The 23,825-nt window shown below is 48.2% G+C and overlaps 1 protein-coding gene across 4 annotated transcripts in view; it reads left to right on the top strand.

Moving 5' to 3' along the window:
* The window catches only part of DPP6 (dipeptidyl peptidase like 6), a 1,064,355-nt gene that overhangs the window by 881,724 nt on the left and 158,806 nt on the right, over positions 1-23,825 (top strand). For all 4 annotated transcript variants that reach the window (XM_027538503.1, XM_027538505.1, XM_027538502.1 and 1 more), the window contains exon 7: positions 17,055-17,136. In XM_027538503.1, coding sequence (XP_027394304.1) covers positions 17,055-17,136 — 82 coding nt within the window. The remainder of the gene's footprint in view (positions 1-17,054; positions 17,137-23,825) is intronic.

The following is a 23,825-nucleotide window of genomic DNA, read 5'->3' as shown; positions in this document are numbered from 1 at the left end:
ACCGAAGGATCCTTCCCAAGAGATGCTGGCAGAGCCGGGTCCAGAAGGAGCCAGCAGGAGGGCCCAGGGGGACCAGGCGGGCCCTCCCAGGCTCTGCAGGACTCCCTATCAGCTCCTCGGTCCCAGCTTCCTCAATGTGGGGGTCTGGGGTAGAACCACCATCTGACCGCAGACGTCTTCCCGTGTGACAGACAGAAACCAAAGCAAACAGTAGCGGCACTGTGGAGAAAACAGCGACCACAAGAGGAGAAGCCAGCGTTAGGACCAAAGCCTCTTCTTAAATCCTCAGATGACTTGTTACCCTCGGGAGACAAAACAGAACAACGCATACCGTTTTTCAATCTCAAAGCACCAGACTCTTAGAAATGAAAAAGACGGTAGAAATGAAAACTCAGTAGAAAGGTTTAAAGACAAAGGTGAAGACATTTTCCTGATGATGCAACAGAGACAAAGAGATATGAAAAGTGGGAAGGAAGGATGAGATACGGAGAAAAGACACGCGGATAACTTAGAGGCCCAGCTGAGAAATGTACAAGCACATATAGGAGTTAGCTAAATATAATTTTTAATGATACAGATGAGATTACTTACAAAACAGAAACAGACCCACAGATGCCGGGGACCAGCCTCGGCTGATCCAGGGTATTCGAAGGAGAGACGGCGTAGGCGAAGATCAGGAAACAATTGCTTAATTAAATGTTAATTAAGGATATAAAGAGTAATAGAATGAGGATAGCTCAGTAGGAAAATTCAGTGGAGAAAAAAGGCTGAAATAAGGATAGCTCAGTGAGGAAATTCAGTGGAGAAAAGAGGCTGAATAATTCAGCCAGAAGGTAAGAGAAAGAACGACATGGTGAGACCAAGTTTCGGTGAACAAGGCCCGCACTTTATTTTCCAAAGTAGTTTTTATACCTTAAGTTATGCATAGAGGATAATGGGGGAAGGGGTAGAGTCAGGCAGCAAGCCAGGCTTTCTTCCTGCAAACTTAGCATATGCAAAAGTTAGGTGATTTGCATCATCTTCTGGCCCGGAGGCCTGTTAACATTTTAAGACCTTTTCTTCAGAAAACTTATTTTTCTCTAAAGGTGATTGGTCAGGAGCCACCCTCCAAAAGCATTAGATAAAGCATTGCATTCCTACAGAGCAAAGGTGTGGTGGGCTATAACAAGAAAAAGAATTAACTCAAGGGTCCCAGGTTACAAACATTAAAGCTACTACTTACACCAATTATATTAATCAATACACTGCCAGGGACACAGCAGGTAAGGGATATGGAAACTAAGCAGCAAACATTGGCCCAACAAGTGAAAATCCCTTCACCAATACAATTTCTAATCAATCTTTTAACTACTCAAAAGAATCTGTGTTTAGACAGTTTAGAACATCTCCTGCCTCTCACAGTTGGGAGGCTCTGAACAATCACATGAGGCCGGAAAAACCTATTCAGGCAGGCTAGAGGATTTCCAAAGGAGTTTGTAGGTTAAACACTGTCACACCCAGGAATTATTAACTGGAGCTGTAAGCTAACTTTTTTCAGAGAGGTAGTGGGGGACAGCCCCCCGTAAAGTCAGAGGTGTAGGTGAAAGCACAAAGCAGAAAGTAGGCAGACTCTGGTTTTGGGGGTAGATTGCTCGAGAATTTCCAGGGAGACTCCTGAGGCTTGATCCCGCCTTTGCGTATACCAAGCCTCCTTCCTCATGACCTTTGCCAGAGGCGGAGCTCGCTCCCCGCACACAGACATAGAAAACAAACTTATAATTACCAAAGGGGAGCGATTAAAAACAAACCAGAGGAGGGATAAATTAGGAGTTTGGGATTAACATGCACACTGCTGCATATAAAATAAACAACAAGATCCTACTGCATAGCACAGGGAACTCCACTCAGTACCTTGTAACAGCCTCTAATGGGAGATAATTTAAAGAAGGGTATATGTGTGTGTGTGTGTGTAACTGAATCCCTTTGCTGTACACCTGAAACTTACACAGACTGTGAATCAATTACACTTCAGTGAAATTCTAAAAATAAATAAGCACCGTCTTTAAGCCCCTGTATCCACCGCACGTGAGAATCTCGCCCGCTTTCCCCCGGTGAAGCTCACTCTCTGTCCACACGTCACGTCTCACCCCACCCCCTGTGTGTCAGTTGCTCAGTCGTGTCCAACTCTTTTCGACCCTGTGGACCTGCCAGGTTCCTCTGTCCGTGGAATTCTCCCTGCCATGGCTAAACACATCCCAGAGCCCTGCCAGCTGTTAACCACAGAGCACAGAGCCCAGGCCAGGACCTAGCAGGCAGGAAGAACCCAGGCTGCCCGCCGGACCCTCGTTGTATTGGGAGCCGCCCAGGCGGCCTGTCTGTGGACAGGCGCTGGATCCGTTTCTAGGAGGGCTGGGTCTTCGCTCCAAAAGCCCAGTGCCGGGAATCGCCCTCAGCAGGCCTCTGGACTTGGCCTTTGCAGTCTGTGGATGGGCAGCCCAAGGGCACCGGGAGGGACGGAGGGGCTGGCCCGGCCCAGACTGTGGACCATGGTCTTGGACCAGGATCGCCTGTGAAGGCTTCCTCTGACTTTGTTCTGCCCTGAAGCTCCAGGGGGGCTGGACGACTGTCTGAGAGTGGAAACCTCCACCCAGATCCCCCCTCATGCAAAACATGCCTTGGAATAATAAGATTATTTCAGGCATGGCTCTAAAAAGAAGCCCCCAGATTAATTAAGATGTCTGAGTTATGCCTTCCAACATGAGGAGGATGGCAGAGCAGATTGAGGGGTGAATCTGTGATCAGCAGAAGAGGAGATGAGTCCTCAGATCAGCAGTGGGCTCTCAGAACGAGAAGAGATCTCTCTGCCAGCTTCAAACACGTGGGCTGGCGATTCTGTCGAGCTCGGGGATGCTGGGGAGAGAGACGCAGGGTAACGGGCACTTGCCGTCTTCCTGGGCCCTTAATTAGCTGGAGAATCTGGGTCGTTTCTGTTCCAACGATTGTTTTCCCTCTGTAGCGTTTGCTGGTGTTCTGCTTTCTGACTTGCTGCTTTTCATTGCCCACCTGCGCTGTTGGAGGTTTAATGCTGTCTGGCTTCTCTGGGTTGTGCTTTGTTATTATCAGTGGACACAGCTGTGTGTGCGCTCAGTCGCTTCAGTGTGGCTGACTCTTTGCGACCCTATAGACTGTGGCCAGGCTCCTCTGACCATGGGATTCTCCAGGCAAGAATGCTGGAGTGGGTAGCCATGCCCTCCTGCGGGGGATCTTCCCAGCCCGGGGATTGCACCCGGGTCTCTTAGGTCTCCGGCACTGGCAGGCGGGTGCCTTGCCAAGAGAGCCGCCTGGGACGCCGGCACACATTGAAAGTGAAAGTGAAAGTCGCTCAGCTGTGTCCGGCTCTGCTACTCTTTGCAACTGTACAGTCCATGGAGTTCTCCAGGCCAGAATACTGGAGTGGGTAACCTTTCCCTTCTCCAGGGGATCTGCCCAACCCAGGGATCAAACCCAGGTTTCCCGCATTGCAGGCAGATTCATTACCAGCTGAGCCACAAGGGAAGCCCAAAGATACAGTTAAATTGGCTTAAAATAATTCTGTGAAGGGCCTCATCAGTGTCTTAAGGTAACATACCCAGCTCTTGTTCAGAAGGAGCCTGGTCCGTTGATGCACACACATGGAGCGGGGGGCCGTGCCCCTACAGGCATGTAGGACGTGTGTGTGGGCAGGTCCTCGGGGCTCCATGGAGACGCCTTGGTCACCCAACCTTCCGGGGTTGTTAATTCCGGTGACTCAGCCCCAGGAATCTCACTTCTGCTGCATTTGACTCTGATGCCGCTGAAAGCCCCACCCAGCTTCAAGGATATAAACTCCATCTTTGGATGGAAAGCACCTAGATTTTTGAAAAAGCGTTTGGGACCAGGAATACTGTTGTGGCCATGTTGGGGAAACCTCATTTGCCACGCAGGCTGAAAAGATTTGCTGGGTTTTCTCGCTATGGTTTATATTTTAAATACATAAGTATATATCAGATACGCATTGTTAAACTACGTCACACGATCTGTCCTGAAATTCAGGTCTGGACTTACTTGAAGACCGTGGGCAGAGTGTATTATGTAACAGCCCTGCTCTCATTGTGGGAAAGGCAGCCTTCCTTATTCCAGCTTTCTGCAGGCTTTGATGTAAGAAGTATTAGAATTTCCTTAATAAGTAAGATGCATAGCCTCCCATCCAGATATGTACAGTCCATATTTAAATAGTATAACTTCTCCCAGCAAATCTCCAAACTGTCTAACATTTCTACTGAATATCCCATCTCTTCTTGGAAGAGATGCTTGAATAGAAAAATGTAAATTTTTTTGAAAGCCTTTAAGAAATAGTAAAAGCAAATGTCTTAAGTGTAGAAACAGGAAAAGATGACCTTCCCGCCATATCTATGATGATACTTCCTAGTGATAACAAACTATTTGGGACACTGTGGTTCGTGAGAATTCATAATGAAGCGGTAACTTCCAGAGTCCCCAACTTTTAACACTCTAATCTGCTCATCTGATTGTTGGCGGTTTTTCAGTCTAGCTAATGTTTCAGCAATTGTTCGATACCAGAAACTTGAAGGGACCTTGTTATTAATGAATACCATCTTATGCCAGTACTGCATGCTCTTGAGAGAAATTCCACTCATGACATGTGTTTCATCCTCAAATGCTGCCAGCTGATAAAGGGATGTGGACCACCCTGCTCCCTTACCCACCTAGAGACGCTGAGGCAGTGGTGACCAGGTCCCCCCTGTGTCTCCATCACTGGCTACCTTGCTGCCCTGCGTGTGACCGATGTTCGCTCATCAGCTATTCATACAAGTGCCAACCTTGCTTCTAAATCGCAGAAGAAAGCTCTCAAATAGCTCTGGAGTTCCCAGGTTTGGAGTACTGTCTTTTACACCATTTGTGTTCACTGAAACCACACCTGCGATAAAAGGGTTTTGAGCAATGTGTTCTCTGGGCCCATAATCGCGCATTTCCCCAGACTCAGAACCGATGCCTGTGAGCAGGCAGAGAGGTGAGAAGTGGCGGGAAGGGACGGGGAGGAGGTGCAAACCCTCTGAGGGGGAAGGGTCCAGAGCACCCTTCCAAGCTGGCTGCTCATTCTATGCACTTCCTCAAAGGGCTTGTCTCCTCAAAACTCCCGTTCTCCCCAGGCTCCACGGCTGGGAGCTCATTTCACTGCAGACGCAGGCCAAGAAGGAGCACTGGCTTCCTGGAAGCGTGCGTTCTATGGCACCCTTCTTTGATTCTTTTGTTCTGTCCTGGAATTTTACTAGAAGCAGGGACAAAAGAGCGCTTGAAATGATCAAACACTTGTTTTTTTCAATTTTATTGAAATATAGCTGTCGTGTTAATTTCTGCTATACAGCAAAGTGACTCAGTTATACATAGATGTTCTTTTCCATGTACTTTTCCATTATGATTTATCGTATGACGTGGAATATAGTTCCCTGTGCTATACAGCAAGACCCTGTTGTTTATCCACTCTGCGTGAATAGTTTCCATCTGCTGACCCCAAATCCCGGCGCTTCCCCAGCCCCTCCCACCCCACCCCTGACGACCGCTAGTCTGTCTCCTGTGTCTGTGAGTCTGTTTCTGTTTCGTAGGTACGTTCATTTAGGTCACATGTTAGATTTTGCATATAAGTGCTGCCCTGTGGGATTTGTCTTTTTCTGACTTCCTTCGCTTAGTATGATAATCCCCGGGTCCATCCACCTAACTGCAAATGGCGTGATTTCGTTCTTTTTATGGCTGAGTAATATTCCACCGTGTGTATGGACCACACCATTATCCAATCGTCTGTTGATGGACATTTAGGTTGCTTCCATGTCTTGGCTGTTGTGAGTCGTGCTGCTATTAACATACAGATGTGTGTATCTTTTCAAGTTGGAGTTTTTTCTGGATCACATGGCAACTCTAGTGTTTGAAGGAATCTCCATACTGTTTTCCATAACGGCTGCAGCAATTCACAGTCCCACCAACAGTGCAAGTGGGTTCCCTTTTCTCCACATCCTCTCCAGCATTTATTATTTGTAGACTTTTTAATGATGGTCATGCAGACAGGCATGAGGTGGCACCTCATTGTAGCTCCGATTTGCATCTCTCTAATAAATAGCAGAGACATTACTTGCCAACAAAGTTCTGTCTAGTCAAGGCTATGGTTTTTCCAGTGGTCGTGTATGGATGTGAGAGTTGGATTGTGAAGAAAGCTGAGTGCCGAAGAATCGATGCTTTTGAACTGTGGTGTTGGAGAAGACTCTTGAGAGTCCCTTGGACTGCAAGGAGATCCAACCAGTCCATTCTGAAGGAGATCAGCCCTAGGATTTCTTTGGAAGGAATGATGCTGAAGCTGAAACTCCAGTACTTTGGCCACCTCATGCAAAGAGTTGACTCATTGGAAAAGACTCTGATGCTGGGAGGGATTGGGGGCAGGAGAAGGGGATGACAGAGGATGAGATGGCTGGATGGCATCACTGACTCGATGGATGTGAGTCTGAGTGAACTCCGGGAGATGGTGATGGACAGGGAGGCCTGGCGTGCTGCGATTCATGGGGTCGCAAAGAGTCAGACACGACTGAGCAACTGAACTGAATTGAATAAATAGCAGTGATGAGCATGTTGTCATGTGCCTCTTGGCCATCTGTAGGTCTGCTTTGGAGAAATGTCTATTTAGTCTTCTTTCCATTTTTTGATTGGGTGGTTTTTCTGTTGGGTTGTTTTTCTGTTACTGAATTGTTTGTGTATTTTGGATACTAAGCTCTTGTTGGTCACATCATTTGCAAATATTTTCTCCCAGTCTGTGTGTTATCTTTTTGTTTTGTTAATGGTTCCTTTGCTGTGTAAAAGTTTGTAAGTTTGGTTAGGTCCCATTTATTTATTTTTGCTTTTATTTCTCTTGTCTTGGGAGAAATGAAAGTGAAAGTTGCTCAGTTGTGTCCGACTCTTTGTGACCCCATGGACTACACAGTCCATGAAATTCTCCAGGCCAGAATAGTAGAGTGGGTTCCATTCCCTTCTCCAGAGGGGTCTTCCCAACCCAGGGATTGAACCCAGGTCTCATGCATTGCAGGCGGATTCTTTACCAGCTTAGCCACCAGGGAAAGCTGTTTACTGACCTACAAAAACACCGGTACAATTTCTGTCAGAGTTTTACCTTTGTTCTCTTGTAGGTGTTTTATGGTATCGTGTCTTCTATTTAAGTCTTCAGGCCATTTTGAATTTATTTTAGTGTTTGGTGTTCTAACTTCATGGACTTACGTGTGGCTGTCCAGCCTCACCCCACTTGCTGAAGAGGCTGTCTTTTGTCCCCTGTATATTCTTGCCTCCTTTGTCGAAGGTTGACTGACCATAGTGTTGGTTTATTCCTGGACTGTTCTGTTCCATTGACCCACATGTCTGATTTCGTGCCAGTACCATGCTGTGAAAAACTTGTTTTTCCTGCTGCATGGTGTAAGGTGGAACCTCCGAGAAGGGAAACAAATGTGTTTGTTCTAAAGGAGGAGTTCACTCAGACGCCCAGCCTGGCACACTCGCTGTGAACACAGAGGGCGTCCACACTGCCACCCCACCTGCAGAGCACCCCTGAACCGAAGGTGCCTGAGAGTCCGAGAGCCTTAGGCTGCAGGGACCATCTTACTTTGGAAAGCGCTGAATGAGTGAATCGTGCCCCTCTCCCGCCCCCAGCTCCTCCACTGTCATCAGCATTAACGTCACAGCGGTAACACCTCTGCCCTGGTTTCCAGGACCATCGCCGGGTCTGCTCACCTCCACCTCGCCGTAGCCCCCTGAGGAACGACCCCATCTCACAGGGAAGAAAGTGGAAGAGCTCAGAAAGGTTGAGCGTCTCACCCGAAGGCGATACAGCCTGGGCGTGGGGCTCTTGGCATCTCACCCGTGTCTGATCGGAAGGCACGTTCCCTCCTACTCAGAAGGGCGCCGAGTTAGGGCGTTGCTGCCGCTGTAATTTCACCCACGAGTACAAGACATGTGCTGTCACACCGCCTGGGCGCCTGCTCCTAGAGACCAGGGCCTGGAGGAGCGGGAGCAAGCAGAGCACATGGTGGTGTGGGAGAAGAGCGTGGAAAGGTCGGGTCCCACAGGCCCTGCAGAGTGGCAGCCCCACGTGGCACCGTGGGGCGTTCATGGGGCCTTCTCTGAGCATCAGACCTTCTGGAGGGCGTGGGGGCCAGGCTGAGAAGCGTGTGGACTGCACCCTAACCAGGCCGGGCCCTTCACTTTGGCTCACACAGCCCACACTGGCCCCTGGGTGTGGTGGAGAAAAGGACAGGGGTGGGCTCCCTCCCCGTGCAGACGCCGCCCCCTCCCTCCAGAGGGGCAGCAGGGAGCTCGGGTTTGCTGCCTGCTGTCATCCCCTCTGAGACTGTCCACCCTTTCCAGGGGGAAGCATGAGAATTCCGATTCAGGGAGTGCATCCTGGGGAGGCAGTAAGAGCGTGAAGGCTTGACACCAGGTCATGAGCAGAGCAGAGGTCACCTCGAACCTAGGCTTTGCCCGTGAGGCTTGATGCTTGGAGCAGCCACAGTGAGGGCTCCTCCTCCCCTTCCTCCTCCCTGCCTCCTCCCCTTCCTCCCCCCTCTCCTCTCTTTGTATTTAAAACTAATCTTCCTGTGTGGTTTTATTTAATACTTGTGTTTGTCATCATGTATATTAGAGTATGGGACTTCTGAGATAGCTCAGTGGTAAAGAACCCGCCTGCCAATAGAGGAGAAATGGAGACTTGGGTTCGATCCCTGGGGGGAAGATCCCCTGAAGAAGGGAATGGCTACCCACTCCAGTATTCCTGCCTGGAGAATCCCCATGGACAGAGGAGCCTGGCGGGCTACAGTCCATGGGGTCATAGAGAGTCAGACACGACTGAGTAACTGAGTGCACACTCACACATCAGAGTGTCCCTGTAGATGGGGTGGGTGGCAATGTCACAAACATTTCAGAACAAGCCTCCGCTAGTCACTCTCTCAGTGAGTAGAGCTTCTCTGCCTGGAAACTTCAATGTCCAGATCTTTCACAAGGAAAGGAACTTCCCGTAGATCATAGATTTAGAAGCATCTTAAAATGAATGGTAAGACAAGTGCTGGCCATTCAGGAAGGGCTTGTGCCTAGAAGGATGCCTGCCCTAAAGGATTAAATTGTGTAACTTAAGATATACATACAAATGATAACACAAATCTTTAAGCTCTGAATCGGTTTAAGACATCACAAACCCTAGACTAGACCCTATTTTTTCATCCATCCACCCATCCATTTGTTCATTATTTAGTCAGTATACATAGACATCTACAATGTGTCAGACCCTATGCTACGACTGGGAGTGTATCTTTTATTTTTATATTACCCACCATGCAAAGTACATACTTCATTCCACACTGATAATGCTATTTTTTGATGTCTTTCACCGTAAAAGTTTAGGAACCAAATAAGCAATTTTTTTGCCTTTCTTTGCCAAATGCCGTTTTTGTTGGGAAGCTTTTCTATCCCCTGAACTCGCGCTGGAAGATAAATGAGTAAACTTGGCTACATTAATTTACTTTTCAAAATTCAACATGATTTATGCCCCATTTTGTTTATTGCTCAAATAAGCAAAATAAGAACGGATGGCATGATTATTTTGAGATATAGGAAGTCCAGATAATTTTATTCTTCCTTAATCATTTTTTAACCAATTCATCTCTATCCTGGAGACGATTCATCACAGAGCTTACCATGGATTCTTTAAAATAAATAGTAAATAGAAAGGAAGATAGCACAAGGGTAGAAGGCACCAACCAATCCCCAAATAAATCCATAGCTTCCTGCATTTTCTTTCTTATTCTCTCTCTGTGTGTATCTCTCTCTCTCTCACACACACACACACACACTCAGCCTTGAGACTAACCCAGTCCATGATGGAAAATCATTTGATGACAGGGAACCAGGTCTTGGGCTCAAGGCAGAGAGATCTGCAAGTGGTCCCCGCAGCTGGAGGAGCCGTGTGGAGCTGGCATCCGGGCCTCTGTGATGGAGAAGCCTCCTCCACGTGAAGCCATATGAAAGCACAGTGAGGAGTCAGCAGACAAAGCTTCCTTGGTCTCCTCTCTGAGCGGCTTCCTGCTTTGTTCTTCAGTCAGTTGGAGACTTTTTTTTTCCCTTTGACCAAAGCAGGAGATTAATCTTCAAACAAAAGTTAATCAGCTATGTGTCCTTGAGCAAATCACTTACTACTCAGGGCTTCAGTTGCTCTGAGAAATGAAGTTTCTTGGACGTGTAACAAGTTACCACGAACCGAGTGGCTTAAAGCAACGGAAATTTATTCTCTCCCGGTGTTGAAAGTCAGTGGTCTGAAATCGGGGTGTCAATGAGATCACGCTCCTTCTGACACTTCTCGGGGGGACCCTTTCTCACCTCCTCCGGCCTCTGGAGGATGCGCTCGGGCCCTGGCACGCCTTGGCTTGCAGGCACCTTGCTCTGATCCCTGCCTCCATCGTCACATGCCCTTCTCCCTCTGTGTCTGTTCTGTGCATCTCATCTTCTTATGAAGACTCCAGCCACTAGATTTCCATCAGCCTCTCTCCTTTTCCAGAATGACCTTATTTTAATCTGATGATGTCAGCCAGGAGCCTATTTAAAAATAAGGTCAGGACTCAGCATCTCTTCTGGGGGGACAGAATTTGACCCACAACTCATAGCTTTGGCTGCTTGACCTCTAAGATGCCTGCAGCAGGTTCCCAGCTTGCATGACCAGGCAGAGGCAGAGAGGGCTCAATTCACTCATGTCAGTGCTGAGGACTAGGGGATGGCCCAGTGGAGATGCCCTGTATGCCATCTGAGGTATCAGGGAGACCTGGGCTGGGATGTGATCTTGGTGCTCTTCAGAGTAGGAATTGAGATTGACCATGACTGTGAATGTTCAAACTACCACACAATTGCACTCACCTCACACACTAAGGTCATGCTGAAAATCCTCCAAGTTAGGTTTCAAAAGTATGTGAACCGAGAACTTCCAGATGTTCAAGCTGGATTTAGAAAAGGTAGAGGAACCAGAGATCAAATTACCAGCATCAGTTGGATCACAGAAAAAGCGAGAGGATTCCAGAAAAACATCTACTTCTGCTTCATTGACTACACTAAAGCCTTTGACTGTGTGGACCACAGCAAACTGGAAAATTCTTCCAGAGATGGGAATACCAGACCACCTTACCTGCCTACTGAGAAATCTGTATGTAGCTCAAGAAGCAACAGTTAGAACCAGATGTGAAACAACAGACTGGTTGTTTCAAATAGGGAAATGAGTATGTCAAGGCTGTATATTGTCACCCTGCTTATTTAACTTCTATGCGGAGTACATCATGCAGAATACCAGGCTGGATGAAGCACAAGCTGGAATTAAGACTGCTGGGAGAAATATCAATAACCTCAGATATGCAGATGACACCACCCTTATGGCAGAAAGTGAAGAGGAACTAAAAAGCGTCTTGATGAAAGTAAAAGAGGAGAGTGAAAAAGCCTGGCTTAAAACTCAATGTTCAAAAATTGAAGATCAGGCCCCTTCCTGTCTGCCCCACAGGTGGGTCTCTGCTCATAGCAGAGGAGGAAGGGGGCAGCAGATAAAAGGGGACTGAAGAGACAGGAAAGATTGGAGTTGGTGTCGAGAGGGTGGCAAGCACCCAAGCCCTAGTTGTAAGGACAGCGACAGGTAGGTTAGTCCCAGTGAGGGGAGAGACTCCGGTTGGCTCTGTGCTTTTCTCTGCTGGTTCCAGGGGTCTGGGTGTGTCGGGGGGAAGGGGGTGGCTGGAAGAGATGCACTTTTAATGTGAAAGCAAAAGAATCTGACACAATCACATGCAGATGCAAAAATACAGGTTTATTTTACAGAAATAGATGGGGAGGGTATGGTTGAGAGCTAACTTTTCTGTACCAAGCTCTAGTCTAATACAGGAATATAGCTCATGTGTTGGGTTGCTGAGTTCTGTAAATTTGTCCTTACAGCTGATAAGTGATTGGACCTTTTGTTAAAATTACGTAGAATTTGTGGTGCATAGTCGACTTGAATATTTACCAGTTTGTGTGTATGTGTGCACTCGTTGCTCAGTTGTGTCCAATTCTTTGCAACCGCATGGACTGTAGCCCTCCAGGCTCCTCTGCCCATGGAATTTTCCAGGCAAGAATACTGGAGTGGATTGCCATTTCCTACTCCAGGGGTTTTACCAGTTTGCTGCTGCTGCTGCTAGTTCGCTTCAGTCGTGTCCGACTCTGTGCGACCCCATAGACGGCAGCCCACCAAGCTCCCCCGTCCCTGGGATTCTCCAGGCAAGAACACTGGAGTGGGTTGCCATTTCCTTCCCCAATGCATGAAAGTGAAAAGTGAAAGTGAAGTCGATCAGTCGTGTCCGACTCTTAGCGACCCCATGGACTGCAGCCCACCAGGCTCCTCCACTTTCACTTTCAAGTGCTGTGTCGCCTGCCATCAGTATATACAATATCCTATCCTGTTGAATCACGGGATGCGCGGTCACGTGTGATCAGCCCAGACACATGATGTGTGCATCAGGAAGCTGAAACCTGGGCACTAGACTTCTGATCGCTAGCCTGAGGTTCTTACTATAACTTTGCTGCCTCCAGGCTGTGGACACTCGTCTGTCATCTCTAGAGAAGGAGAAACGATCTCCTGAGCACAGGGGAGCGGAGGCAATGAGGCTGGATGCGTGTGCGTGGGCGGGCGCATTGGCCTGGTGCTCACCCAGCCTTCCAAGACATTTATCTACTGCAGGTATGATTTCCGGGCAGCACTTAAGGAAATTTTTACAGGAATTTACAGTTGTTAGATCGGAGAGAAGTTTGTCAGCTATTGTGAGGATCCTAGATGTATCCTATGATATCCTAGGGTATCATAATCGAACAAACTAATTTTCAGTAATAAGCAAGGCTACTTCTTTCTGATCTCCTACCCTGTCGTCTGTGCTTCGAAAATTCTATAAACCCAGGACAGGTGAATTCATTAGACCTTTAAACCTGCTAAAGTTATTTCCCTTAGTGCCATCCATCCATCTGTAGTCCATCCATCTTGTTTGTTTTTTCAAATGCGTGTATTGAGTGCTGATGCTGTGTTAGATACAGAAGTCATGGTTTTTCAATTATTGAATCAGTATCACAGTATGTCAGGGTTGGGGAAATTCTCCAACTTTTCATCATGTACTATAATAATTTTTATAACCAACAAGCTATAAGCTACTAAGATTCTTCAGAATAGTTTTAGCTTTTTATTTTGAAGTAATTTTAGATGAACGAAAGTTGTAAAAATAGTACAGAGTTCTCCTCTATGCCTCACTCCCCTTCTCCTGCTGTTAATGTATCAGTGTTTCATACCTATGGTGTTATTATCAGGAACAGAATATTAACGCTGGTACAAGGTTATTCACTCAATGGCAGACCTCATTTGCCCTTGACCAGCTTTTCCATCAATGTTTTTTTCCCTGTATCAGAATCCCATGTTCTTGCAGGTAGCAATTCCCCTCAGCCCCCTCCAGGCTGTGGCATGTCCTCCGTCTTCCCTTCCCTTTTGTGGGAAGAAAGGTCACTTTTGAAAATCACCGGTCAGCTGTTTGGCTGAGCGCCTCCATCTGGGTTTGTCTGAAGTTTATTCATGATTGGAGAGAGGCGATGCATTCTTAGCAAAGATGCTTTTACCGACCCACCCCAGTTGGTTCCCAACAGCGGCCCTCCTGCCGTGTGTGGAGCCAGTAGGAGAAGGGTCTGAGCTCAGCAGCAGAGGGGAGCTTTGTCCTCTGGTGTAAGAACTGGAAGGACACTGAGGTGGGAGGTCGGCCTTCAGAGCACATGCTCTTCTGCAGGTAGGGGCAGGGCTGCTTTATCAAATGTGGTCAGGGGCAGGGGGCGGGGCTCGAGGGACGGGGCTCTAGGGGCGGGGCTCTCACTCCAGATCGCAGTGCCCAACTCAGCGTCTTTGCACAGGGCCTACAGGTGCCGTCATCTTGAATCACAGAGATGTGTGCCGCATCTCTGCACACGCTCCTGAGGCGGGGTGGCGGAGCAGCGATTTCACACCCGAAACTGGTGGTCTGAAGGGCCAGGGGCGAGGCCTCTGCATCTGGTCCCCTGTGAGCAAATGGAATTACATGAAGCACAAGGGGGGGGAAAGGTTAGATTTCTTTTTTTACCCAGATTCTATGTTTATTCCCTGGGAATTGATAATGGGTTTTGCCAGTGATGGGCTTCCCCTGATAGCTCAGCTGGTAAAGAATCGGCCTGCAAGACAGGAGACCCCGGTTTGATTCCTGGGTTGGGAAGATCCTCTGGAGAGGGGATAGGCTACCCACTCCAGTATTCTTGGGCTTCCTTGGTGGCTCAGCTGGTAGAGAATCCACCTGCAATGCAGGAGACCTGGGTTCGATCCCTGGGTTGGGAAGATCCCGTGGAGAAAGGAAAGGCTACCCACTCCAGTATTCTGGCCTGGAGAATTCCATGAGGTATATAGTCCATGGGGTGGCAAAGAGTCGGACACAATGGAGCGACTTTCACTTGCGCCAGTTGACAATACCATATATATGATGTTTTGTTTTTCTCAGTGCATCTTGCTGGGCGGTCCTGATGTTGACATGTTTTACTTCTGGTGATGCTGACCTTGATCTTTGGTTAAGTTGCTGTCTGCCAGGTTTCTCCTTGGGAAGTTGCTATCTTCTCCTTTGGGGTGATAAATATCTTGCAGGAGATACTTTGAGACTATGCAAATCATTTCTCTTTAGACTTTCCCTGCTAACTTTAGCATCCATCATGAATCTTGTCTGCAGCAGTCATCTCTCTGCTGTTCCCCCAAGGGGGATGCTCTTTCCTTCTTCTGCATTTATTGATTGGAATTCTGTTATGAGGAAGAGCTGCTCTACCCTCCCCCACCTAGTTATGTACTTGATTCTTTATATTAGTAAGGCTCATGAATATTTATTCTCTGGGTCAAGTCAATATTATTGTTCATGATTCTGTTGCTCAGATTATTCCACCTTTGGCCATGCGAGCTTTAGCTTCTGCCTTCTGTTAGCAAGCTCTATCTTTTTTGAGTTTTTCCTTACTTTCTGATCCATGAGATGTTCCAGACTCATCCTGCATTTTTGCTGTTCTAGCCTGTTTGTGGTTTCTTCTCCTGGGAGCCCTATTCTTTTTTAATTGGAAGATGGTGCTCAGAGACCAGGATGCGGGTGCAGGGTGGGCTCGTTTTCTCCTGGGTGTCACTGGGTCTAAGCTTGTCCATGAACAGAGCAAGGGCATGTAGCTATGTATACCAACCAGTAGATACACAATATCTGGATTTTGGATCTCTCTGTGTGTGTGTGTGTGTGTGTGTGTGTGTGTGTAGGTGAGAAATGATATCAGTGTAGTTTCAGTTTATATTTCTCTAATTTTGAATGCGTTTGAGTCCTTTTTAATACATTTTTCTGTATTTTTGTGAATTATCTTTTCCTGTTTTTTTCTTGTGTTTCTTTTTGTTTGTTCTTTTATAACCTTGATAGTTTGGAGTTCTTTATCTAATAGTGATATTACCCATTCATTTGTTATGAATATTTTCTCCCAGTTTGCCAGTTATCTTTTGTTTGTGGTTTTTGTCATGCAGAACAGGTGCTGTTATGTAAATTTACCTCACTTTTCACTGCTGGGTTTTGAGTCAGCCTTAGAGAGCCTTTCCCTACAGCATGTTAGAGAGGAAAACATGTTTATGGAAATGCTTTGAAATGTTAAAGCGTGCAGAGGCAGAGTTGGTTACAAGTCGTCTGGAAGCTGGAACGGTAAGGCCCTCCTGCCTGGGTCCCACCTCGCGGCGACCACTGTTGTCATTGGCTTAGCTTAGCTCCTCAGCACCCACCTTCAGGCTTCCGCGGTTTCTCCAGACCCGTCTCCTCAATGCCTGAACCCCGGGGGCTTTACAGACTATCCTCCTCCCTTAACACTGTTTAGTCTGCAGTGTACTCTGTTTCGTCCTTACAGTGCTGTTGAGCGTTTATTAATATTTTAGAATTTTCTACTGATTGAAGCTCTGAATCAGCACATTCTTGCCCATCTCACTCACCTCCCTTCCCTTCTTGCTTCATCTTGGTTCAAGCAGCTCCTAAAACCCAGCATCTGTCTTTTCCTAAGACCGCTCAACCGTGGTCTCTGTAGACGAATGGGCACCTTCACAGCTGTGTCTTCTGCACAAAAAGCACTATAGTCCAGTGACAGGTGCTCCTCTGCAGAGCCTGGCATGTGCGGCAGACGCGTCTGAAAGAAAGTCGAACTCCAGTCTTCCCTACATGAGTACACAGTGGTAGCAACAAAATACACTGAAATAGTTAATATTTATAAAAGTGTTAGGTTTTTTCCTTTTATTACTGTGACTTATTCACTAGGACCTTTATTTAAATACATATAATTTTTTTTAAGTGTGGCATTTTGCATATCAATAAATTAAGAATGAAAAATGTGATGCTTAAAAGAAAAAAAAATCCTCCTCCTGTGCTTGCCCCCCTTCTCTCCTCAGGTCTCTGTCCCTCTCTTCCTCCCTCCCTCCTTCGCCACTTCTTTCTTCCCCTACCCCACCCTTCTTGTGTATCAGCACAAACTAAAGGGTGGACTCTGTCCTGAGGCTGCTGTTTGGGAAGGTCAGAATGAGCCAGCTCAGGGGGAAAGCCAAAGATGGAGATGGAAGTTGTGGGGAGTTATCCCTGCAGAGCTGCACACTTCTGTTTTTAATTTTGACTATTAGGGATATTTTAGAAATTGGTCTACACACCTCTCTGCATGTTCTCTCTTGATGAGTATTTACTATGGAAGGTAAGCAATGACCAGCCTATTTCAGTTTCATGTAAGATATATATATATATATATATATATATATATCTGAAGAAATCTGGTGGAGGCTGAATGAGATGTTTTAATTGAATAACACAAGCTCTGAAAATGATGTGGTGGAAGAAACATGAGTGAGCTACAGGTGGAAGATAATATTACATCATCTTAACTTCTTATTTCCCACCTTTTTCTTTGGTTTTTTCTTTCAGGGACCCTCAGAGCCTGGATCCACCGGAAGTCAGCAACGCAAAACTTCAGTATGCGGGATGGGGCCCCAAGGGTCAGCAGCTGGTAAGCACGTTGCTTTCAGTGACCAAGTGTCTGCGTTGATGAAGTTAATGTTTTACAGACTGAATGTATCTCACTAGACTCAGAATCTGTGTCTGTGTGAATTATGTTTTGGAAAAATACCCCAGGACATCTGCATGTGTAAATGGCCATCTCTTTTGCTAGAGAACTCTGTTGAAATTGGAAGAGCATATGCCTTGGTTCTGGTACCTGCTTTCCTTAAAGCAGTCCCCGACTGGGCCACGTGTGTTGACTGTGGACTTAACCGTGAATCTGAGATGGACCTCATCAGAGGACAGCCGATGGGAATGGTCAGAATGGTGGAGTCACGAAATGCTCTTTGGTTCTGCTCATGGAACTCTGGTTCTTTCCTTGGGAGGGTTTCATGAGAAAAGTAGATTTGCAGTAGCTGTGGACCTGGGCTCCCAGCACGCAGCATCTGCAGAACGCCCAGAACTGTTGGGGCCATCTCTGCTTTACGCCAGAAAGCTCCATGGATTCCCACTCACATTGGCAAAACTAAGACATTTCGAGATACCCAATGGCCAAGACAGTGTAGCAAAAAGGGTCTGAACAAGTAGTTAAAAGACATGGGTTCTAACCCTGGGAGTTCACGAACTAGATGCCAGGCTGCCTTCGGCTAGCCCAGCTCCTGCATGAAAGATCTGGGTGAGGTGAGCACTCGGGTTCATCCCTAGTGTTGCTTCTGTCTAAAACCAGGTGATACTCGTCAGTCCCGGTGACAAGGTCATGTCACCCCTTCTGGAAAGCGCCTGCAGCCTGAAGATCAGGTGGCATGGTGGCGGACCATTTTCTTCTACATCTTTGAGCCAATTAATAAAGCTGCCTTTTTAAAACTCTTCCTAAAATAGCGCAGAAAATGACCATGTTAAAAACCTTGGGGTGAGATTCTGTTGAACAGGCTGCCTACTGTCTTAGGAATTAAAATTTTCTTACTTTCCCCAACAGTACAAGTATTTTTTCTCGGTTGTGTGTTAATTCCATTGCCTCAAATTGATTTGAAGAAGCAGGAGGGTGTATGCCACCCGGCTGTGTTAGCTGCTGCCCGAGTGTTCCCTGTGCTGCACACTTACTGAGCGGAGGTTTCAAAAGGCACATTTAATGGCTCTAAACCAGTGACAAGAGGGCAGGAGGGAGCCACGAGCTGATTCGTAGAATGACACCCGTCCACCAGTCACAGCCAGGAGAGAAGAGTCGTCTTTGCTCAAAGCCGCTGATGCTTGTGCGAGGAAAAAAATCACAATTCCATAGGAGGTTGTAGAAGACTGAAGTGCTTAAGACTCAGGCCAGGTTGCACCGTGGTCAGGGCTGGGTTAGGTGATTATGGACGTTCTTACCTTCACCTCCTAAAGAGCAACCAGCGGCAGAACTAGGGTCCGCTTCTTTGAGAAAGCTCCTCTGCCCTCTGCCCACGTGGCCAGGCCCGCTCTGGGCACTCCAGTGTCACCACACAGACTCCTTTCACACACGAGTTCCTGCCCACACATCTCTCCCCGGGGGGTGGTCCTTGGTCTAAGCCCCGAGTGCTTTCCATCTGTGGATTCTGAGCATCTAGCTCCATGCCTGGCATGTGGGAAATAACTGTTGAGGTCAAAAGTGAATGCATGAATGGACAGAGGAATAATCAGCTGATATATTCTTGTGGTTCTCAACCACTTACATGTAAAATAATTGGATGGAGGCAAATAGCTAGCATCTATGTGTGAAAGAAAATCAAGTGTAGTCACTCTATCGTGTCTGACTCTTCTCGACCCCATGGACTGTAGCCCACCAGGCTTCTCTGTCCATGGGATTCTCCAAGCAAGAATAGTGGAGTGAGTTGCCATTTCCTCCTCTAGGGGATCTTCCCAACCCAGGGCTCGAACCTGGGTCTCCTGCATTGCAAACAGATTCTTTACCACTGAGCCACCAGGGAAGCACCATGCGTCTACACCTTCGTGTCTATTTAGGATGTGACTGACAGTGAAGGAAGTTCAGCTTCCTTTCTGCTTCAGGGAAATGAAGGTTCAGTCAAGTACGGTTGCTGCTACTTGGCCTTAGTACCAGGAGTACTCGTGTGCTCCTGGAATCTCAGACTTTAAACTTTTTTAACTTTGCTGTTTTTCTTGTACTGAGTCTAGAAGGCAATACCTCTCCGCGCTGAGAAAACATCCTATATGTTGGAGCAGGAGTCGGCAGCCTTTCCCTGGAAGGCACCAGTTCGTGAATGTTTAGGGGACCCAGTGCCCTCTTGGCTGTGCTCACCTGGGAAAGCCTGACCCCTGGGGCCAGGTGCTCCCAGTGGGTGCTCTTGGCAAAGACATTTCGAAACCCACAAGCAGGCCTTGCAAACACTCACAGATCCCTCATTGCTGTTTTATTTTTAAAAGTAAATATTGCTCCCCAAAGGAAATCGACTCTAATTATAATGAGTCAGAGTGAAATGAGTACTTATCCTCCGGGAGCAGAGAACACAGCTGCAGTTAAAGTTCAGCAAGGCCCTTCCGGGCACCGCCTCCTCCCCGTGTGGCCAGATCCCCACGATGCCTCTGGGCTGGGGACCCCCTGAACCACAGGACAGTGACCCGGGCCATCAGGAGGGGCTGAAAGGCATCTTCTCCAGCGCCTCCACATGGCCTTCAATTACTGGTTCTTGCCTTTAGAGTAAATTTCATTTGACCTTCAGATCGCATCATAGGAGGTGAGCATGGCCTGACCCCTCCCTGCACTGAGAGAGGACAGGGAGAAGCTTGACCTCGGGGAGGCGTCCATTCTGCCAGAAAGTCGCTGCTGAAGCGGTGCTGGCCTGTGGTCTTTGTTCTTCTGAGGGGTAACCGGGTGGTTCCCAGAACTCGGCATTATCTGCCGAAAGCCTTGAGATGGGAAAATGGATTTGGCTGGGTTAAGCGGGATTAAGTGGGAAAAGACGCTCAACGCTGAACAGCTGCCTCCCGGCTTCCTCTTCCTCCCATTCTTCTTTTTCAAATATTTGTTTAGGTTTGACAGAAAACAACAAAATTCTGTAAAGCCATTATCCTTCAATTAAAAAATAAATAAAATTCTAACATGCGTGTGTATTTCCTTGTTTATCTGGCTGCGTCGAGTCTCAGTTGCAGCACGAGGGATCTTCTAGTGCAGCGCGCGGTTCTCTAGTCGCGGAAGCCCAGAGCAGGGGCATGCAAGCTCTGTTGCTCCATGGTACGTGGGATCGTGGTTCCCTGACCAGGGATCGAACCTGAGTCCCCTGCATTGCAAGGCAGATTCTTAACCACTGGACCACCAGGGAAGTCCCTCCTCCATCTTTTTCAGTCAGTCTATGTAGTGATTTACACTGAAACATAAACTATATCAGAATCTCTCTCCAAACTGTATCTTTCTCCATTTATCCTCTAGCAGATGAATGTCTGCCTAATGGAGAATCTCCATTTTCTTTGATCATTTCATGACGTCCTGCCCACCCCTCCCTGCATGTTCGTCTGTTTATGTGAGGTTTTGTCTCTGCTGATCTAGAATATGATTAAATTATCCTTTCATTTCCCTGCATGTCGTCTCTGCTAGAAACGTCTAACAAAATCACACAGACGTCGAGGGCAGCCGCAGTGGCCTGCTTTGCACTTACGGCTGATGGCACAGTTGGGGTTCAGGCCTCTGAGGGCCCCACAGTGAGCTGCTTTGCACTTACGGCTGATGGCACACTCGGGGTTCAGGCCTCTGAGGGCCCCACAGTGAGCTGGCTTGAGAGCGCAGGGAACTTGGTGGGTTTGCTGCATAGCAGTGTTTTCTTTCAGAACCAAAAGACATGGAAACTTCTGTAACTGACTGCAGGGCAGCAGACCACATCAGTGATCCGGGGCCGGGGTCTGTGCGGGTCCACTCTGTGGCTCAGAGACCAAGAGCTGGGTCTCTCTTTGCGTGGCCTGCTCCCGTGATGGGGACAGGTGCACAGCTTTGAAAGGGATGCTGCGTCCATTTTCAGAACCGTGCAGTGAGGAGCAGGCAGAGGGGTGGTGAGGGGACCTGGGGTGGAGGGGCTAGTGCTGTCCTTGAGGAGCAGCTGGGGCTGGGATGTGATACCCCGGCAGCAGGAAACTAAGGTGTGCTCACAGCTCCGCGTCCCCACTCAGCAGAGGGTGTCGACTTAGCCATCACTTCCCAGGGCGTGAGGCTGTGGTCCTCATGACAGTGATTGTGGTCCGTGGGGTCGCAGAGTCGGACACGACCGAGCGCCTCACGCTTTCACTAGCTAGTTTTCGTGCTTCCCTGGTGGCTTGGAGGTAAAGAATCCGCCTGCAGTGCAGGAGATGCAGGAGACATGGGTTCGATCTGGGTTGTGAAGATCCCCTGGAGGAGGGTATGGCAACCCTGTCTGGTATTCTTGCTGGAGAATCCCACGGACAGAGGAGCCTGCCAGGCTACAGACCATGGGGTCACAAAGAGTCGGACATGACTGAGCAACTGAGCACAGAGCACCCCGTTTCCGACCACTCCACCCAGACTTGGTGTCCTGGCCGCAGCGGGAGCTGCAGGAGATGAGTAACTGCCCAGGCCTCTTGGACCCTCCAGTCTGGATAAAATGACTCCCCTGGAACAAAGCCCTCCCAACGGGCCCATCGCCCCTCGGGTCTCTCCCTGCTCTCTGGCTGTGGTACTCATCAGACCATTGCAGCTCTCAGCATGGGCCCTGCTGAGACCCTGAAGTCCGGGCCTCCTCCTGGGGTGAACGCCATCACCTGCTGTCAGTGTTGAGCCCCTCCAGCCCCGCACGTCCATCAGGCTTCCCTCCCCGACTCCCAGCAGCCTTCCTTTGTGGACACGTGTGCACCCGTGTTGTCCTGGTTACCTCGTGGGGACCCCTTTGCAGAGCCCTGGGCCGCCCTCCACCTCAGTCGTGACTGTGCCTGTTAGCGGTGTAACAGCTGTGCGTCTGAAGTCCCTTCTAAGTAAACTAAGCCTTTAAAAAAACCCACTTCTTAGGAGCCTTTCTGTCTCAGTGCTGTTTTCCTACCTACTTAACAACACTGCTTTATCAACAGAGGTTATTTTTCTTTCTAAAATGTCAACAGCCCCAAAAAAAGAAAGGAAAAGTGAGGGTCTTACCTCTCCCATTCATTGGCGCTGGCTCATGCCTCCTCCCGCAGGACGGCGTCTTGACACGTTTCTGAGAGTTAGTGAAGGGTTCAGGAAAATCCGAGCTGAAGGCATTTGCACTCACGCTGGATCATTCGAGTTTTCAGTTTAAAGAAAGTGGGTTTTTTAAAAACAACTCATTAACATTGTAAAAATTCATGCTACCAAAATGTCAGTAATTCAACAGGAGAGGCTCGAAGAAGAGATTGTTCTGATAAGCACGTGGTCGCATGGAATGAAGGGCAGAGAGATGAATGGAGATGAATGAAGAGCAGACTGAGGAGTGGAGCGCCCCTCACAGGGGTGGGCACCTGCAGAGAGCTTAGCCGCCTCGGGGGGACCCTCAGCTCTCAGGGTGGCGGCCAGGTGCAGACAGAAGGGCCAGTGGCAGGGGCTCACCCTGCAGCTGAGAGCTCAGACCGTGGGCAGTGCGGGCAGGGAGCCCAGGACCCAACCCCAATTGGAACCTGGAAGCCCTGATCTAGCGTCACAACCACCTCATCCATCTCAGAATCTGAAGGTCCTCATCTTAGACCTCAGAAAGTTTTCTTCAGTTTGTTCTGGTTATCAAGGACCAGTCATAACAAAAACACTGGCGTCACAGGGTCTCGTTCAGACCTTGCTTCTGACACTTTAAAGCCGCGATCTGGATTAAAATGCTTAACCTCTCAAAGCCTCAGTTTTCCTTATCTGTAAAGTGGGGACAACAGTGTGTATCTTGTAGGGGTCACCATGTGGGTTAAGTTAATCCGTTTAAAGCACGTGGCGTGGAACCTCATGTGGAAAGTGTTCATTGAGTGACGGCTTTCCTGTTGCTGTGGTTATTAGGATTATTACTTGGCTTAACCAAAATGTAGAGAATGGGAAAAAAATAAGAATACCATCAGCTGAGGGTCTGGTCTGTGTGGGAAGGTGAGTGAGGCTGCATTTGATAGAATAGAGAGATGCCGGCTATAACCAAGAGTCCCGGTGCGTGGCTAAGGCTGTCTCTTCCCCGACACTTCTCCGACTCTTCTCGGGGAAGGGCTGCTGTTCACAAGACACGCCATCACCTCCCTCGGCCTTTGACTCCACCTAGGTTTTCAGATGTCTGTGTCTTTAGAGAAGACCATTCCCAGGGACGGTTCCCCTGCCCTGATGCCCCACTGGGTGATCCCTGGAGAGACAGAGAGGATACGTTCCTTACAGGAACCCCAGGCAGTGGTTCCCCAGCGTGTTCATCCTCTACCTGGAAGCTTGTTCATTTTGACCGTCATCTCCGCACCACCCCCACCCTCCAGCCCCTGGTGGCCACCTTTCTGCTCTCAGTTTCCATAAGTTCAGATTTCAGATCCCACAAGTGAGGTAACACGGTATTTGTCTGTCTGACTTGGGAAAGGCTAAGTGACTAGATGGACATGGAGGTGCCCACAATGCTATGGTGGAGATTGTTTTGCAGTAGAGAGGTGTGTCAGATCCACACACTGCACACTCGAGACTTGGACAGTTCGTGTGTCAGTTACCTCTCAGTAAAGCAGGGCCGAGGGAATTAAAAAAAAAAAAACTTGAAAACTAAAAAGCGGATG

The sequence above is a fragment of the Bos indicus x Bos taurus genome, chromosome 4, assembly GCF_003369695.1.
Source record: "Bos indicus x Bos taurus breed Angus x Brahman F1 hybrid chromosome 4, Bos_hybrid_MaternalHap_v2.0, whole genome shotgun sequence".
Classification (NCBI taxonomy): Eukaryota; Metazoa; Chordata; class Mammalia; order Artiodactyla; family Bovidae; genus Bos; species Bos indicus x Bos taurus.
The sequence above is the reverse complement of the archived record's forward strand: the minus strand, read 5'-3'. Positions and strand labels throughout refer to the sequence as shown.